General features: G+C 32.4%; 3 protein-coding genes across 4 annotated transcripts; all 3 read right to left on the bottom strand.

Moving 5' to 3' along the window:
- Window positions 1–5,228: 5,228 nt before the first annotated feature.
- LOC125207742 (uncharacterized) lies at window positions 5,229–7,338 on the bottom strand. Of its 2 annotated transcripts, none has more exons than XM_048107217.2 (5): window positions 7,011–7,338; window positions 6,860–6,922; window positions 6,690–6,760; window positions 5,885–6,087; window positions 5,229–5,532 (listed from the first exon to the last, which is right to left on the bottom strand). In XM_048107217.2, the coding sequence occupies exons 1-5, from the start codon at window positions 7,211–7,213 to the stop codon at window positions 5,422–5,424; spliced, it is 651 nt and encodes a 216-aa protein (XP_047963174.1). In that variant the 5' UTR covers window positions 7,214–7,338; the 3' UTR covers window positions 5,229–5,421. The 2 variants fall into 2 exon arrangements, with proteins under 2 accessions (XP_047963174.1, XP_047963173.1); XM_048107216.2 differs by having other exon boundaries at window positions 6,690–6,763; window positions 7,011–7,335.
- Window positions 7,339–8,899: 1,561 nt separating this feature from the next.
- On the bottom strand, window positions 8,900–10,680 carry LOC125203235 (uncharacterized). The gene is made up of 5 exons (XM_048101547.2): window positions 10,412–10,680; window positions 10,248–10,316; window positions 10,075–10,154; window positions 9,804–10,006; window positions 8,900–9,251 (listed from the first exon to the last, which is right to left on the bottom strand). The coding sequence occupies exons 1-5, from the start codon at window positions 10,570–10,572 to the stop codon at window positions 9,075–9,077; spliced, it is 690 nt and encodes a 229-aa protein (XP_047957504.1). The 5' UTR covers window positions 10,573–10,680; the 3' UTR covers window positions 8,900–9,074.
- Window positions 10,681–12,199: 1,519 nt separating this feature from the next.
- LOC125208281 (transcription factor MYB117-like) lies at window positions 12,200–14,741 on the bottom strand. Its single transcript, XM_048107862.2, has 3 exons — window positions 14,597–14,741; window positions 13,547–13,724; window positions 12,200–13,303 (listed from the first exon to the last, which is right to left on the bottom strand). The coding sequence occupies exons 2-3, from the start codon at window positions 13,701–13,703 to the stop codon at window positions 12,600–12,602; spliced, it is 861 nt and encodes a 286-aa protein (XP_047963819.1). The 5' UTR covers window positions 13,704–13,724; window positions 14,597–14,741; the 3' UTR covers window positions 12,200–12,599.
- Window positions 14,742–19,545: the final 4,804 nt, after the last annotated feature.

Genomic DNA, 19,545 nt, shown 5'->3' with positions numbered 1-19,545 from the left:
TCTTTAATAAAATGAATTTCTTGAACAACTATTTCTCTCCGTCTCTCTATTTTATTAATATTGCACTAATATTCGTGTCTTTCATTATCAAGACTATATTTCTGTATTAAATTTTGTAGGTAGTGATATGATATGCAAAAAAAAAAATTAACTTGTAAATTAAATGAAATACTGAAAGGAGGCTTCTACATAATAGTCGTCCTGTTTACATGTAGTTCATCTTTTAACTATAAATTCCTGTGTATTCGGATACTTACACGGACTTCTGTGTTTAAATTAGTTTTATTATTACCTTTTAAAAAAAAAATTGGTTCTGTTGTTCTTTCTTTCCTTATTGTTAAATTTTTGTCTTGTTAAGTAAAATTATTATGTATTTTTTTAAGCAAAAGAATAAAATTTAACATTTGGGCCTAACAATTTATTCCTATTTCCCACTTATTTTATCATTCAATTCTTGGAACACATATCCTTCTCCTAATTCCATCCATTCCATGTTTCTTCATCAATATCTCCACTCCCTAAAATCTCTCCAACAATATTTATCAGTTTTTGCCTACAAATATCCCACAAATTCCGATTCCTTCACATCAGTTCCTTCCCTACACCAGAAGGTATTTTTCTCCTCAACTTCATGTATAAAAAATATCTCCATATTTTTATAGCATAATTTCATGATATCACAGTGTGAAGGAGAACCGAGAGCGTTGTGATTTTTCAATACCTTCTGCTATTGCAAATTTTCTTCCTTCCAAAAGGTATTTTCTTTTCCTCGATTCAATGACATACTTTCATACATTCACTTCAGTGATTATTTTGGAAATTTGCTGAAACTTGTTGAATGATACTCCCTCCCAAAGTTTCAATCTTTAATGCTTTAGAAGTTGCCTTTCGTTGATGGCAGAGAGAGAGATGCGTAAGAGTGCATGTGAGAATGAATGATGAGATAAAAATTGTGAGAGAGACGTGTAGGTGGCTGGAGTTAGGGTTGGGGAAAAATATCGAAAAAATGATATATCACTCGTATCGTATTGAAAAATATCGAAAAATTATCGAATTTTCGACATATCGTAATTTTCGATACGATACGATATCGTATCGTAAGTTTTCGATATGATAACGATATGAATTTCCTTATATCGCGATATTTCGTTTTATATCGAAAATACGATATATATCGAAAATTTTCGATATATCGATATTTTCGATATATATCGATATTTTATTTTCGATATATATCGATATGTATCGAAATTTTCGATATATATCGATATTTAACGATATATCGAATTTCGGTACGATATATCGAAATATCGATACGATAACGATATGAAATTTTTTTATATCGAAAGTTCGATATATCGAAATTTGATATATCGAAACTTTCAATACGATAACGATATGAAATTCTTTCATATATCGATATTTTCGATACAATACACGATACAACGTTTTCGATACGATATATCGTATCGACCCACCCCTAGCTGGAGTAATTTAATTTGTTCTTTTCGAAATTTACGAGAGATGAAAGTTGGAATTAGATGGAGCAACATTTTTTTTCTTTGTTGTTGGGCCTCACTTAGTAGTCCAAATAGTGAAGTATGGTTGTGACTTTGATTTGGGCCGGGAGTAGTGAGTTGTTTTGGGCTAATGGGTTTTGAGAGTGGATCGGCTGCTACTAATAATTGTGGAGGACTAATTTCCTTAGTTTTGTCGACTAATTGTTTGTAAGACTGTTTGTTAATTCCCGAGATGATAATGCAGGAAGGTTTTAGGCATGCGTACGTACAATTAGGATGCATGCGTTGTTTTTAAATTAATTTATTTTGCAAAATCTAATATTTGCATATTATGTTATTTTAGAAAAGGTGAACTTTTGCACGTCGTTTGAGATTGGAACAGAAAGTTGTTTGAGGAGTTAAGATTAGAGGTGGTCTTTCTTTTTAAATAAAGATTATGTTCTAAATATATTTTGATTTGAAAAGGAGGCTAAAATGTTTGTCTTGCCATGTTTTTGTGTTTTATTGGAACCTATTTGAAGTGGTTTTGCTTTATATATTTAATAGAATTCGGATCCCAGTAGGGCCGCAAACCCTGCTCGGACTAGTGTACAACCCGTAGATCGTGCATTATCTCCTTCGAGTTGGCCGGTCTAGTGACTTGGTTCGTGGCTACGTTCCTTGTCATGTAAGTACTATATGTTAAGATATAGTATGGTGATATTGAATGTGGATGGAAAATGGTTGTGCAACTGAACTTTAGTTGAAATATATTTTTAGTGTACTTGGGTTTCGTTTTAAAGTTAAAAGCCCCAAGGTCATTCAATTATGGTTTGACAAACTATATTTTGGCATGTGTCCACTGAGTGAATCAAGTACTATGTCTTGTATATTGTTTTTAAAACGTGCATGTTTAGCGGCGACAGACGTAGTGGATGTTGAGCAGAGTCATTGAAGATTATGTTTCGTTTAGTATTCGGATATGTCGTGTCTTCATACTCAGCATTATTTCATGTCTTGAATGCTTCCGCTAGAATTCTATAATTTCTTTGGGTTGTTTATCTTTGGGTCTTTATTCTTCGAAGTTAGTATTTGTTGAGACAATACTTTTGTCATTTTCCAAGTTTTGCAGTTGTTCATTTGTTTAGGTATACCTATCTTGTTCTTCCCCGCTTCTTTAATCATCTCCTAGTCGTGATCAATTGTGTTTTCTATCCTTAGAAAATGCGAGCGTGACAAAGTGGTATCAGAGCAATGTTCCTTCCACTCTGGACTCAAGAGTCTTCTTTCCTTCTTGATCTAGATTCGTATCCCTAGATACTCTGATACCACTTTGTCACGTCCGCATTTTCTAAGGATAGAATACACGGTTGATCGCGATTAGGGGAGGATAAAAGAAAGGGGAAGAACAAAATATGTACGACCAAAACAATTGAATAACTGCGAAACTTGAAACGACAAACAACCGTCTCAACAAATACTAACTTCGAGGAACAAAGACCCATAGATAAACAATCCAAAGAAAAATATAGAATTCTAGTGGAAGCGTTCAAGACATGGAATAATGTCTAGTATGAAGACCAGACACATCCCGAATACTAAACAAGACATAATCTTCAATGACTCTGCTCAACATCCACCACGTCCGTCGCCGCTCAACCTGCACATTTTAAAAACAATATGCAGGGCTGAGTACTTGATGCACTTAGTGGACACATATCAAAATACAGTTTCTCAAGTCATAATTGAGTGACCTTGGAGGTTTTAACTTTAAACAAAACCCAAGTACACTAAAAATGTATTTCACGTAAAGTTCGGTTGCATAACCATTTTCCATCCACATTCAACATTATCATACCATATCTGTACATACATGACAAGGAACGTGGCCACGAACCAAGTCACTAGACCGGCCAGCTTGAAAGAGATGGCGCACGATCTACAGGGTGTACACTAGTCCGAGCAGGGTTTGCGGCCCTATTGAGATCCGAATTCGATTAAACATATATGGCAAAACCACTTCAGATAGGTTCCAATAAAACACAAGAGCATGGCAAGATAAACTTTTTCACCACCTTCTCACATCAAAATATATTTAGGACATAGTCCTCATTTAAAAAGAAAGTCCACCTCAAACGCTTAGCTCCTCAATCAACTTTCTGTTCCAACTTAAATGACGTGCAAAAGATCATCCTTTTTAAAAGTTAGCTCCTCAATCAACTTTCTGTTCCAACTTAAATGACGTGCAAAAGATCATCCTTTTTAAAAGCCAGAGATTCAAAAATTAGACTTTGCAATATAAAACTAATTTAAAACAATGCATGCAAAACCACCTTTTTAAAAGCCAGAGATTCAAAAATTAGATTTGCAATATAAAACTAATTTAAAACAATGCATGCAAAACCACGCGTGTGCTTAAATTATCCTTCCTTCTTTCATTAAAAAAAAAGTCGTATTTTTCTGCTTTAAATCATCGCCATGGAATCAGCTCAACATTAATCAACTTAAACCCCGACTAAACAAGAATCAAACTGACCCCATTTAGAAAAAAAATAGAAAAAGCAACACAACATTTGTTGTAGATTTAAAGTGCTCATGAAGAAAAAATAAAAAGATAGATTTGGGCTTACAACAAGTTATTCTTTCAAGTAAGAAAAAGAATTGGGTTAAGAAAATAATAATTGTTCAAGTCCAAATTTATAAAATCTTTCTCTCCGTAAAAGAAACAAAGGCTAAAATATTTAGGTGTACAAATGATGTCTTTTTAAGAACAAATAAAAAGGTAGTACTAGAAAAAGTCGGGGTGTTACAAAGCCCTATTAAATAAAAATTTATTTATCTAATAGTCAATTTTTTTTATATTTTGTATGAATTGTTAGGAAAAATTTCGTATTATCACAACAAAATATTTATTATTTTCTTAAAATTTTGTATTAAAAAATTTAAAATATATAACCTCGATCAAAACTAAATTCAAACAAGGTTCTCTATCACACAATTAGCATCCGTTGTCCACTATCAAAACTATGTAGTTTTAGTGTAAATTTATTTCAAATCACTCAGCTTCAATAAGCTGCGATATTGAGGATTGTTTTTTTAGAGCCATTTCCCCTACTGAATATATGATGAAATCCTGAGAAAATCAAAGATTGTTGAAAGGTTTTATTGTGTAGAAAAAAACATGTACGCACACTACTTTGAAGAGATTTCTAATTATATGTTTGATCTAGTGTATTGTCTAGGCACGTCACACCGTATAGTGTTTTTGTGTTAATTATCAAAGTTGTTAGGTGAATTAAAATCTTACAGCTGTATTCAATATTTTTTGTTTACTAGTATTTGTTTACCTTGACTTCAACCCCCTAATTAAGGACTGAAAAGTTGTTAGCTTGTGCCAAAGTCATAAATCTAAAAACAATACTACTCCTAATTCATAGTACTGCATAATTTACTAATTACACTCCATCCGTTCACCATTTAAAATATTTAAGTTATTTTAGGTTATTTCCACTTTTGGTATATGACCGCACATTCTACGGACCTTTTTACACGCATAATTTATTAAAATTAATATAAAAATAGGTCTCATATTTCCACTTACTTTCTCCTTAACTTTTCTTCACAAAGTTAAGCAATTTCATAAAAGTCGTGTCGAATCGAAATAACGCTTTAAATGATAGATGGAGGGAATATATTGTTATTATTATTGTCCAATCCATCAGTTTGAAATTTGAACTAAGTCAAGTTTCTAGCATTAAGATTATTTTAGTCCGATATTGTGATCAACATAATAACTACGAAAACTCTAAAACATATAATTACAAAATAAATTCGCCTACCAAAAGCTAATTCGGATGTTTAGGAAACGGAATTAAACTAATGTGATTATCAAGTACGAATACTATTGTATAACTTTTCTAATTTAATTTTCAGCATTTGATTTTTCATCTTTCGAATCCTCAGCTGGATCCTTCTTGAAATCTTCCTTGAGAGATTTAGCAATGGTTTCTGCCTTTTCTTCTTCTTCTTGAACCTGCATTTACACCACCCATTTACATTCCATGTTTACTGTATTAAATATAAAACTACTAATTAATCATCCACATCAAAAAATTATAACATTAAAATTGTTCGTGGAAAACGAATTATTAAAATCAAAAAGTGGTCAAATGAAATATTAATGAAATGGATGGTTAATATATAATTAGGATACTATCGTTTTCAGTTCCTTGAAAATTATACTGTTAGGTCATTATCATTCTGTAACTTTTTTTATTTAATTTAATTAATCTATAATGACTAACTAGTGGCTTATTAATCATTGACTAAATTGTGTGCAGAATTAACACGAAACATATAGTGAATTTTAAAAAAAAATAAAGAACCTTATCAATGAAGTCATCAATCGCTCCAGCATCATTTCCTGCCCTTTCAGCAATTTTTTCAACAAAATCAACAACCTCCCTTAGTTTTGTATCCTTTGGAATATCGTCGGCGATATCCTCAGCCACCTTCTCCACCTTATGCGCCACCTTCTCCACCGCCTCCGCCACGTCTTCCGCCTTTTGCAAAGCGGCCATAACCTTGCCTACATACACATATAAAAAAAATGGCATGTATTATCTATTTTATTATGCAATAATCGGCTATATACAAAAAAAATTACATTATGGCTTAATTATGCACTAACAAAGTAACTAGTACTCCCACCGTCCCAAGAAAGATGACCTTTTTTTAGGTGGCACAAGATTTTATACAACTTTATTTTGTGTGGAGAATGAGGAGAATAAAGTAAGAGAGAAAGAATAAAGTAGACAGAAAGGTATTTACAGTTTTAGTAATGAGTCATCTTGGTTTGGCCAAACCAAAAATAAAAGTGAGTCATTTTCAATGAAACGGAGTAAGTACTTAGATATATAAGAAATTGTCGAAAAATCATGATATCAAATTCTTGTTCATCCCACAACTTTAAAAATTAGCATAAGACTTACACGACTGATATCGATTTTTTGGCCATAAGATAATTGCGATCAAATAAAAAATTCCTTGTTTTTTTTGGATAGTTTTTAAAATTGCAGGATAGATCCAAAAATTCAATAAACTTCCAAGATTTTTCTTGTAATTTGGCTAATATTTAATATTAAAAAGAGAATTTTATGATATTTTTAAGAATATGCAACGAATCCTTACTCTTAAGCAATGGACCCCATTTGTAGCTGATAAAAGGTATCACTATTGCTACAGCCACACCCGCAGCCCAGCTTCTGTCCAAATTTTTATACAAAAAGAAACATAATAACTATTGGAAAAGGATAGAAATAAGCATAAACAAACAACAAAATGAAATTAATTTGACTTACAAAATATTCGAAGGAGGTCCGGGAGGCGGAGCTCCCGGTTCCATACTACGCACGACAAAATTTCTGAAACCAGCATGTATCAAACGATGTGACAAAATCGATATAATATGGAGTAATATATATACAACTATTCATTTCGGAATTTACATACCTTGTATTTTTGCTATAGCTTTGCAGAAATCTTGTATGGCTCCTTAGAGGTTGGAAAGCTTGTTTATCTTTAGAATTGAAGATCAAAACCATGTTATTCTTATCGATATGTTGTAGTAGAGATTTGGATTCCTGACGATGATTTTTTTTATGATTGAAACCACCCAAAGAAGAATCGCAAACGTGTGGGATCTTGATCAACATATCAGACCAAGATTTTTGCAATCTATTCAAGTGTTCTTTCGATTTTAGAGGAAAAAAGATTTATATGATTTTGTAAAGAAGAAGAAGATGTGTACGTGTGTAGTGTGTGTACTACTTCTATATGGCTCAGATTTATAGGGAGAAAGCTATAAGAAAATAAGAGCTCAAGACTTTTCAATGTGAATAATTTTTGCTGTTGATAAAAAAGTTGAACTTTGAATATACTATTCCTTTTTTTTTTTTTGGGTAATTATCAAGAGTATCCACTGGCAGGCTCAGTAACTACTCCCCGCACTAATTTATAGGCACCTTTTATTATGCACGTTGAAAGTAAATTATAAATTCTTATTTCGCTCTTTGGTTTTTTTGATGAAGTAAAAAATTAGTTATCATCAAGAAAAGGTATTATTATTGATTCTTAAATTCATATTTATGTTTTTTATTCCACTAATCGTGCCGCTTCAACTTCATTTTTGTCTTCTTTTTTCTTGCTACACATCAACTAAAATTTTAAATTTCTAATTATACTAATACTTTGCATATATAGAGAACTAAATGTTGACAAAATTAAATGACAAAAAAAATTTCTTTCTTCTTTCTCTCACTCTATCTGGGATACTTTGTTACGTAAGGTTGTATAATATCTGGGTATGGTCATTATCAAGTAGGAATTAATGTGGTCAGTAAAGATTACAACAAGATATAAAATAATTGTATGATTGGATAAGTTGAAATTGTTTTGTACGTCAAGTATAAACTAATTTAATGATAAATTCATTTTTTACATTCCTAATTGATTTTTATTTCACCTTAATTGATCATATAAGGATGATGATAAGATGTGAATAAAATTAATTTAATTACTCCACTATTTAATTGATCCTCCATATGTAGATATAATTATATAAGTCATGTACGAATTGATAAATCCGTATATAGTTATGGATACATAGCTAGCTAGCTAGATTCTAGGTCGGTATGATGCAAATGCAATATTTGTAAAAGAAAAATTATGATATATGTATGACTTAATTAGTTACATATTAAAATAATAAAATCAAATGTAAAAAGTAGTGGTTGTTTTGAAGCCAGTTTAGTAAAGATTAGTTGTAGACTTTTACAAGGAACAATAAGTGTGAAAATTCATAAATTTCCAATTGTCCTGACTCGTGACCGAATTGCATATCAAATATACAATTCATTTTTAGGGACATGTATCATATATTGAACTAAATTTTTTAAGTTAATTTTCTACTGAAGCAATCCTCGTATTTTAAGGTAATTGGCTAAAGCTCCAAATATAAAGTAATAAATGAATTATTTATCTACCAGTAAGTTCTCTTATCCCAATCCCATGTGTTTTTTATGCCCAAATTATAACTTTATTACATACTCCCTATATAATATATGTGTGTTAATTGTGGTGGTTCGATTTAGAGGTAGTTAGGTCAAAGCTAGCTAACGTTCAAATGAAATTTCATCCACGACTAGTTACGTTGAAAATTTTATTAATTTTATTTCCTGATTAGGATCAGATTTAAGTATTTAACACTAACTTAAACTCAAAGTTTAATACGAAATTAATTTACATTTTCCAGTTTTTTCTGATTTTACAAGTAACTAACTAATTAATATTCGGACCAATATATATGGTGCTATTTATGCTGGCAAGAAGACACACAGATCTTATAAGTTATTGAGTTACAATAAATTATCAATTCAATAAGGAAGTTTAAGTTTGATATACATCGAAAAAAAATTAAGAAATCTAGTACAATATGTCATTGTATTAGTACACTTTTTTTCTTGAGATAAATTTTACTCTACACTTTAATATTAACTAATTAAATGTATAATCACATTAATGTTTCCCTGTGTCATTACCATCTCCTTCTTCTTCTTCTTTTTCTTTGGCTATATTTTCTTCCTCATTTTGTGCTCCATTTTCTTTATTATCTTCTTTGTGATGCTCATGGTTGATGGCACTCTCAACGACACATTCCACATAATCCTCTACTTTTTCCTCTACTTCTTGAACCTGCATATAAAATTAATTAAGTAAATTAACAAAATAGATTAACATATATAGTTAGTAGGGATCTAGCCCAATAAGACTACCATTTATATGAGAACTAAAAACTATTATGGTCCATTAGATCGTAAAATGGATGGTTTCGAATTTCCTGACTTCAATATTGAATGCCTTAATTTGATTCATGGGTAAAAATGAATTTTGAAATATACAAACTAATATTAATATTAAAGAGAATTGATATATTTTTAGATGCAAACTGATATGTTTACTGAGATTAATAAATCAGTAAACTGATATGGTACTAGTAAGCAAATTTAAAATATAATGACACTAGTTATTTGTTTAAATGCTCTATGTATGTAGTGTTCAATCTCCTTCAAAAGTTCAAACACACTATATATGCTATGTGTCCCATTTCTATCAAACACACTATTTCCAAATGAAGAAAATAGCTATTTTCAATATTCATTCTTACATTTTCGTGACGCCAATTGAGTTCTATTCCAAGTTTATACCAATTTTGATTAACGAAAAGTAGTTAATTAATTAGTTTACCTTATCTATCAAGTCTCCAAGTTTATGAGCATCCTTATTAGCTATTTCAGCCACATGCTCAACAAAATCCACTGCTTTTTTTAGCCCTCCGCCCTCGGGAAGATCCTCTGCCAATTTCTCCGCCACCTTCTCCACCCCCTCAGACGCCTTCTCCACCGCCTCAACTATTTCCTCGGCTATCTCCACCGCCGTCTCCACTCCATCTGAAAATTCATCCCCACATTATTATAATTATTCACTATATTAATTTATTTTGAAAAAATAGATTTACTTTTAATTTTGAGAAGCGATGTCCATTTACTACTGAAGAAGGGTAGAACTACTGTTATAGCTACTCCCACAATCCATTTTCTGCACCGATTTAATTCAATAATAGAATTATTTAACCACAAACATAATATATTAATTATATTTTGATGATTAAAAAAATTTAATTTGACGTACATGAAACTGAAAGGAGGCTTGGAGGGCGGTGGACTTCCCGGTTGAACAACGCTGCGTACGATAAATCTCCTAAAGATGGAGAATTAATTAATGAATTATACTACAATATTAATTAATAATGATGAAACTTATATGAAATATTGATCAACCAATGTAACACGTACCTTGGACTTGCGTGATATTGTTTCGATCGAATTTTATGTTCCCAAAAACATGAAGATGAAGAAGAGGAAGAAGATAATGATATCGATTTTCGAGTTTCAGAGGGCTGAGAATATTGAGGTTGGAGAAATCTGAAGGTGATGAGAGATTTGGATATAGACATGATTTATGATGCCTAATTTTTGAATACTTACGTGGAATATGAGAATATTTTCTCTTGATTATGTCTTGATGAATTTTTGAGAGTTGTTAGCTCTTATCAAATAATTAATCTTGTGAAGAAACGTGGTAGATTTTTATAGAAGAGAAATGGTTGCGAGTCTTTAATTCGCAGTAAGTGTTATGCAAGAAATCTCTATTCAATAGTCTTGTTTCCTACCTGCTCCAAGCTGACTTTTCATTTAATTTTATTGGACAGAATATATAAGTCAATTCGTGAGTTATTTATTACACAATTGTAGTAATAAGTTTGTCGATAAATCTCATTAATTTATGTGCAAACAAAATGTAAATTATGTAGGATTTGTGGTTCGATTATAGTTTTGCAAATCATATATCTACAAATCTATTTTGCTAATTCGCACTTATATTGTTAGGATTGTCATTTAATAAATTGTATGAAATTCTCTCATGCGATATATTTTACTGCTAATTTAAAAACTCTAGCCTTTACGTGCAAGGTAGCTAACGACGTGTATCATTCTCCCTCGACTAAAAATAAACTATGGCCTTTGCCGTTAATTGGTCTAGAAAGTTATTGAATATATTAACTTTAGCGTAACTAATCCATTATGCCTGAGTCACTACTTATAATTAATTTTATAAGATGGTTAACATCTAATTAGAATATAATCAAAAGTGATGAGGCAATTCTGATGTCGATTAGTAAGTCCAATAATTTAATTTTCTTTGTAGCTAGCAGCCCCAACTTTGGAAAAGGAGAAATCGAATGTTGATATTTCTATCCTTGATGTCTTGTCCATTTATGGTTTGACACGATCTCTTATGTTTAGAAATCATTTACTACTATAGGAGCGCGAATTCGTATTGTCTATCTGTTGTTGGAAGAGAGGTGTTTTAACATCTAAGTTGTGGTTCATCGTTGTACGTAAAAGCAACTTATACTAAGACCTTGAACTTGCATAAAATAGGCTTTATAGGTAGAATCAATTACGTTGGATTATAAGCCTTAATTTGATTAGTTTTATGATTAGGCGTAAAGCTTTTGGGCCCCTTACCAGTGGCGGGCCAACTTAATTAAAATACGCCACTTAAAAATGGGCTTTATTATTATGATTTGCGATTAAGCTTCAATATAATTCTCATAACTTTGCTACTTGGATTCACAGTTCAGATTAAATCGTCAAGCCCTATGAACTTTTAGATAATACAAATCATGTTTTTCCAAGCTTCACAAAGATTCACGTGTATTATTAAATTCAAGCATAAATCTTAAATTTATTGATTATTATGCGTATTTTACTTAGTGAATTTATACAATCTATAATTAATTAATCCCTGTCGTCTACTCCATAATGCAAGTTATTACATTAATTTACTTACTACTAGTATTCTTTAATATTATGGTTACACCAATACATTATATTTAAGGCCATATCATTACACATTTTTAGATACTAGCTAGGCTCAACATTCAACAATATATATTACATATGAAAGTTAATTTGATTTAATATCCATCATAAATATTGATCGATGCCACGAAGAGATGAACTCAAACGAGAGAAACACAAGAGATCACCAAATATTATAAGAGCAATAATAGAGAGTATAACTAAGTTCCTCAGTCCTTCAAAATATAATTAAAACTCAAACCAAGTGAAAACAATACACAAAACCCCATAGATCCATAGGCTTGATATAATCATACAATCTAAAATCATCCAAAATATGTCGTAACTACTAACATAACTCAAACCCTACCATTATCACTACACTAATTAATTCATTGCTAAACATAACAAGATTTTGTGTGCAACCCTAACCCACTCATCATAGTCAGTTATACTCATACATCACCTATACCTTAGATCTTCCAATCTACACCACACCAAAATGCATATCCATGCAAACCACACAACTTTTTGTAACCCTAATTAATGTCGATTTTGCCGCCATAAAATTCCTCGATCCAACAAACCCTAATCAAGCTCATAACATAAATATCGATCAAGAAGAGATTCCCACACCAAGAAAATCTATGAACGGGACATCTTTCCTCTCGATGGATTTCTCCTCAAGCAAACCATCTACACTCGTCCGCGTCTTGCCAAATTGGTACGACCCCTCCCCACCACGTGACGAATAATTGAAGATGTTTGAAACCGCGGTCTTACCAATTCTGGCCTCAATCGAGTCATGATAGGGGCTAAATATGGAGAAATTGCTTTGATGATTATAACCTCTTTTCCTTCTTCCACATGGATCAGAAGAGTTATAAGGTGGCAAACTATTAGGCCAGCCAGAGAAGGCAGACAAAGCGAAGATTTTGTCCTTGCTTTGGCTTTGAGAATCTTCGAAATTAATCCCACCATTTTGAAAGCTGATTTTGGATCCATACTCCTCTTGAAGCCTTGAATTCCTTTGCCGGAAAATGTAATTAGTGGGAGGATTAGCATCATGATCTTGATTATGGGCTCTAATAATCTTGCCAGAAAGCTTTGATTTTTCTCTTTGCTTTCTAGCCATAATCACATGCCAATGGTTTTTAACAGCATTATCAGTTCTACCAGGAAAAAGCCTTGAAATTAAAGCCCATTTGTTTCCATGTATTCTATGAGCTGCAAGGAGCCTTTCTTCCTCTTCCTCCGAGAACGGCCGCCGATTTATTCTTGGATCAAGTTGGTTAAACCATCTCAATCTGCAACTCTTCCCTACATATCATATTTATCAAAGATTAAAAAATATTTTCCTTTTTTAAGGAAATTTTATATAATGTTATTTTTAGGGTTTTGGACCAGAAACAAGTAACAAATTATAATAAAATAATTATGAATTTATCTTGAAATTATTATCTCCCTATATATGCACTTAAAACATATATGAACTTGATTTTAATTTACAAGAAATTATTTCCATATAAAGATATACTAATATATATAGGGTTAATTAATTACCTGATCTTCCTTGGAGTTTTTCAGCAATGGAATTCCAATTTTGAGGGCCATATTTTTCGACGAGCTGTCGGAGTTTTTCGTCTTCTGCAGGCCTCCAGTGGCCTCGAGGGCAAGTTCTTGGATCATCGATTGAGCCACGACATCTAGTTTCATCCATGGAAATTTCAGCTCTATATATCTAGTTTATCAAAAGAATATCAGAAAAGGAAATCTAGAGAAAGTAGGAAAGAAGATGATATATATCAACTGATGAAATAATTGGCTTTGCACCACAAAATGGACTTTAACATGTAGGAAAGTGAAAAGAAAGAAAGCCACCAATTTTTATTTCTGATTAATTATGGCCCTTGAATATTAAAACTGTTGTTATTACTTAGGTGTACTTGTCAGAATCAAAATATATACATACATGACACAAATCACTTGAAATATCTTTCTTGCTTCGTAATCGAATTTTATACTATTTCGTTAGTGCATCTAATATAATCATCATGATGGTATATATTTGGCGTGTGTTTTTGTAAGATAATAAAAGTATACAATAATAATAATAATAATATCATTATTACTTTTATTAGTTTTACACTGTAACTACTACTACTATTACATCGTGCTATTAATTATATTTAAGGAGAAAACTGGGTATTATATAGCAAAATATTAGGACTAAATGTTTTTTAGAATGTGATATAATGACTAAAAATTTCTAATGCAAATGGCTAATTAATTAGTCATACTCATTTTAAAATATTAGCAAGGGAATATTGCATGGAATTTAAAGAATCATACTCCCTCCGTCCCAGAAAAGTATGAACCATTTACTTTTTAGTCTGTCCCTGAAAAGTATGAACTTTCAAATTTTGGAAACTCTTAAAAAAAATTCTTTCTACCTCTCTTTTACTTTTCTAATTATGCATTAAAACACATGCCGAACCAAATGTTCATACTCTTTGGGGACGGAGTGAGTCAGCAGTAGCCAAAAACAATCTGATAAACTAACTTCAATTAATAAAGCATGAAACATAATTCATACAGTAGAAGATATATTACCTTATATGGTGAAGAAGAAAAGACCAAAATGATCAGAGCAGTCCAAATATTACTGATCAGATACAGACTACAGTTAATGAAGATCTCATAGAAAGAATGATTGATCAGAAGAAAAGAACATCCAACGAGGAAGACTGAAGATTTTTTTCTAGAAACAAGACTATCAAAAAATAAAATTTAGGCTATATAAAGTTTCAAACAGGCCAGGATTGAAAAGCTTGTAGCTGAAATATTGTAATGGTTGGTAGCCTCTCTATTTTTTTTATCTATGGATACACTTCACAATTTAATATTATAGAATTTGAACTATATGTCTGTAACAAGACAATTATTTAGGCTTTGTACATGCTTACACAAAATGCACTTAATTGGATTTAGCAATAAATAATTTTATTTTAGTAACAAACCATAAATTAGTTTCAGAAGTTTATTTTCTTGTTCAAAGGTATAAGGTTGGACAAATTCGTTCCCAAACTAATTAGGATTTCCACGTTTTCCATATATATTAGTTAGGTCAGAAAAATTTAATAAATTAGGGGAAAAAATAAAATTAATTCGGAGAAATTGGCACTCTCTGCTGCCTTCCAAATTTCAATGACCTTTCTCATGCAATTACTTATGTTACTATATATATTATAAACAGACCAAGAAAAACATGTTTAATCAAATATATACATAGTTTTTTAAGGAATTTAATTCTATCTATTTTCAATTTTATAATGATTAATTCAAATGTATATGTATATAAATAAGTAGAAAGATTAGAAAATAGAGGGTTGAGAGTTGAAATATAATGTACTTTCCATGCAGATGATAAGTCAAAAGCAAACTTAGAAAGAAACAAAGCAATTAAACTTAAAAAATTGATTTCTTAACTGACTGATTATTCCATACCCCACGAAATTTATCACTTTGGTTTTCCAAAGGCAGTCTGAAAAATAGTTTATCCATTCACATCAAACGTAGTTTACCAAAGAGCACAAGCCATCTCAAAAATAGTGGGTGCAAAATCAGTGTCTAATCCTTAATCAAACTGCGGTAATATGTCTTAATTTCCCATCATATATATGTAAATATACTCTGTCTAATCAAGAACAAGTGTACTAGTCATCAACTTATTTATTAATCACCACTCTCGTCTTTATTCCATTTTGTCGTATTGGATTAGAACATTCATAATCTAGGCAGGAATGTTTTTTAATGAATGTGGGTAAGGCAAAAAATTTCAAGCAATTTTCACTTTCATTAGTATAAGATGTCTAGTTCGATCATCTTGGAGATAGTTCGATAAGTGTTCAAGAATGCAATTATATCAATATAATAGTATGTTACATACCTCATGTGACACCAGTAGTGTGCATTGTTCTCGTTTAGTTCATGTTAGCATTATTTTATGTATATAGGAGTTTTTAGATGAATGTATATAATTTGATCATATTAAATAGTTATATCGTATAGGAGTATTATTTTCAAATTGTTACATGTGCGTATCTAATTTGATCATATTAAATAGTTATTATCATATATGAGTAATATACATGTGCATAGGTTTGTGTTAAAATGACAACATCATTTAAGATGACACTGTAGCACCAATAACAACCATTACATTTAAAAGCAGATTCAACCTTAGCCTGCCCATATGGCAGACTTGCTTGCCTATGTATCGTAGTTGCTTGATTATCTTTGATTTCGTATCATAGATTGCTTGAAACCATATACCAAGTTGTTTGCATATGTATCGCAAATTGTTTGCCTAGATTGTCAATTTAACTATGGTGTCACCATAGTGCTTTGATTTCGTATCTCATATTGCTTGAGACCATATGCTGAATTGCTTGCCTATGTATCACATATTGCTTGCACATGTATTGCAGAATGCATGTTACTTGTTGTCACGTTGTCACTTTAAGAGTGGTGTCACCCTAACGCACCCCTATGTGCATATATGATGTGTAAACTTGAAAATTTGTTTGGGTGCCTAAATTCTTTTAAGTTGGACTTTTTTGTTGATATATTTATTTTATTTGGGGTGTTCCTAAAATTTGTTAGGGTACCAAATAGTTATATACTTAATTCCCTCGGTTGTCATAGCTACTAGAAAATGGTTAGGCAAAATAATAAATTAATACAGCAACTTAACGAGACTGTAATTTCCTCCCTACAACATATTCCACAAGCATGAAAAAATGGGATCTCAGTTAGTAAAAAAACAAAAGAGTTTAATTTCTTAGAAATTGGACGATTAGAAAAACGATAAACGTAACCTAATCAAGTAAGGTTGAGAAAATGATAAAAGAGAAGAATAATAAATATACAGATTTGGAATAGCTTTCAGTGAATTGATAAAACAAAAATCAGTTAACTTGCAAAGGTAAAATTTGATAACATTTGATCCAAAGTGTCTCTATAATGAAAACAATAATTTACCTCAATTATTTATCTCATCTTTCCAAGAAATCCATTTTAGCAACACATCAACGAACGCTATTAACTTAAACCTCAACAATCAAACTTTGACCCAACCCTCTACCATATTCATCTCTACTTTTAATTATACCTCACTTATACATTTAATTTAATTTAATTTAGTGCAACTACAATTTTTTGGGTAAGTTAATATATTGGTACATATGATTTGTATATTTCGTATAAGATAAAAAAAAATTGTATCTAAAATTCTTTCAAGTTGAGATAATAAATTTGTTCATTTATATCCAAAATAGGACGCCTCTATGTAGAGATAACTACATGCAAAATTAGTGACCTATGTTCTACCACTTGTCAAAGCAACATTTTTTTAAAAAATTGATTAGCTGATGATTAACACTTAATTAGCAGCCTTTTTTTTTTCAAACAAATGAATCACTTGAACATAAAGATGGCGTGTCATCCACCGCATAAACTAAATAATAAAAAAGTAAGAAATTTTCAAAGAAGAAACCCATATAGAATGTATGTGTTTAAATGGATGGACAAACTTTTCTTGTTGAAATTCAGTTAATACCAACCTCCATTTAATTTTGATTAAAGAATTATTAGGTTTAGTTAATTAATAAGAAATAAATGTAAGTATAGTTAGTTGGCATTTTTGTATCTATCATTTCGATAGATTGCCACTCCTTTTCGGTTAGCCATACCTTTTAGTTCTCATTTTTAAGGTGAAGTATTTGGATTTAAGATGCGACACTTTAGCTACCTTATTGTGTAATTATTAATTAATAATGGATTCAGGTTTCTTGATTGAGCAAAAACTGATGTTTTTTTATGTCATTTCTCATTTCGTTTATGCATAATGCATCGATCATTGTAGGTCAGGTGGTTTAAATTAGTACGAAATTAGAATATATCGTTAATTATTGCAGCGGAATTAATGTAGATAATCAAATGCCTATTCTGATTTAGGTTTTCTTGGGAAAAAAAATATCGTACGCTACTAAAAAAGACACGGTTTAGCGAGCACAAAAATGCTCGTTACACACTGAAAAATGTTTGCTAAATATCATTAACGATCCTAACTAGCAACCATATATTGCCAGTGGCGGATCTAGTAAAGAACAAAGGGGTACGATTGTACCAGTGAAACTGCAAGTAGCCTAGTGGTTGTTGATGTTGCTATTTTTTATATAGATAACCAAAAAAAATGATAAATTGAATTTTAAATCTCCAAGTCGATCAGTGTAATTATTTATCTCACCCCAATATGAAATTTATGAATCCACCACTGTATATCGCGATGCTCGTAAACACATCGCTCACTATATTTTGTGGGCACTAGCGATTGTTGTATGACGAACATGCATATGTGCTCGAGAAATCCTCGCATTTCCAGTCACGAAAGCGAGGCTGGATTCGTGAGGAATCTGGTGAGCACAGTTTGTGCTCGTCGTGTTGAAATATTGGATGGAGGAAAAATTTATAATTAGTTTTCTTTTTTAGAGAAACATAAGTCTGCATTTGTGGCGAGCTATTATTCGATAGGCAAACATTAAAAATAAATACTTACGGCACAACCAAGCAAAAACTAACCAACACCTTACTCATAATTACGTACACAAACCTTTAAATAAACGCGCAATTTAGGGTGTCACCAACGGCGCCCTTTCCGTTCGCCCGTTGGGGACGGGCGACCTGACGGGCGCCATAGTGGGCGGGAAGGGCGCCCACGCCCGTCCCGAGTGCCCCTGCGATGGCCTCGCCCCTCCCGTCGACGAGCGAGTGGGACGGGCGCCACTGTGGCGAAGGTCGCCCGTCCCACTCGGACGTCCGACATTTTAGGTTTTTTTTTTTTTTTTTTTTTTTAAAAAAAATACTCTATAAATAGGGCTCCTTCAACGTCATTTCATTCACACCACTTGTGTTGACAAGTTTCTCTCTCTAACCTCTTTTTTCAATTATCTATAATGGCGAGTAGTCGTGCGGGTGGTAGTGGCGGAGGCGCTAGTGATAGTGATGGCTTTAGCGATGATGAATTGGATCTCGCTGTGCAAGCGGCGATTGATCGACGGATCCGGCAAAGGCAGCAAGCGGCGGCGGCCGATCCATCGCCGACGGCATGTACCCCGGGACCACATTGCTGCACATCAGCGGTTGTATGAGGACTACTTTGCTCCAGAGCCGCGTTTTGGGGATGCCTTATTCCGCCGACGTTTTAGGATGCATCGTCCTCTGTTTATGCATATCGTTGGTGCATTAGAGAGAAGGTACGAGTTTTTCAGAATCAGGGAGGATGCGGCTGGCAAACCCGGACACACGCCAATACAGAAGTGTACGGCCACAATCAGGCAACTGGCGTACGGAGGCCCGGCCGACATGTTCGACGAGTACCTCCACATTGGGGAGTCTTCAGTCGTCGAGTGTCTGTTGGAGTTTTCCGCGGGCGTTAGAGCGATATTCGGGGATCAGTATCTTCGGCGTCCGAGCCCCGAAGACTGCCAGCGGCTGATTAA

The sequence above is a fragment of the Salvia hispanica genome, chromosome 6 (genome assembly GCF_029641045.1).
Source record: "Salvia hispanica isolate PSC_SH4W2 chromosome 6, Shi_PSC_v1, whole genome shotgun sequence".
Lineage (NCBI taxonomy): Eukaryota > Viridiplantae > Streptophyta > Magnoliopsida > Lamiales > Lamiaceae > Salvia > Salvia hispanica.
The sequence above is the reverse complement of the archived record's forward strand: the minus strand, read 5'-3'. Positions and strand labels throughout refer to the sequence as shown.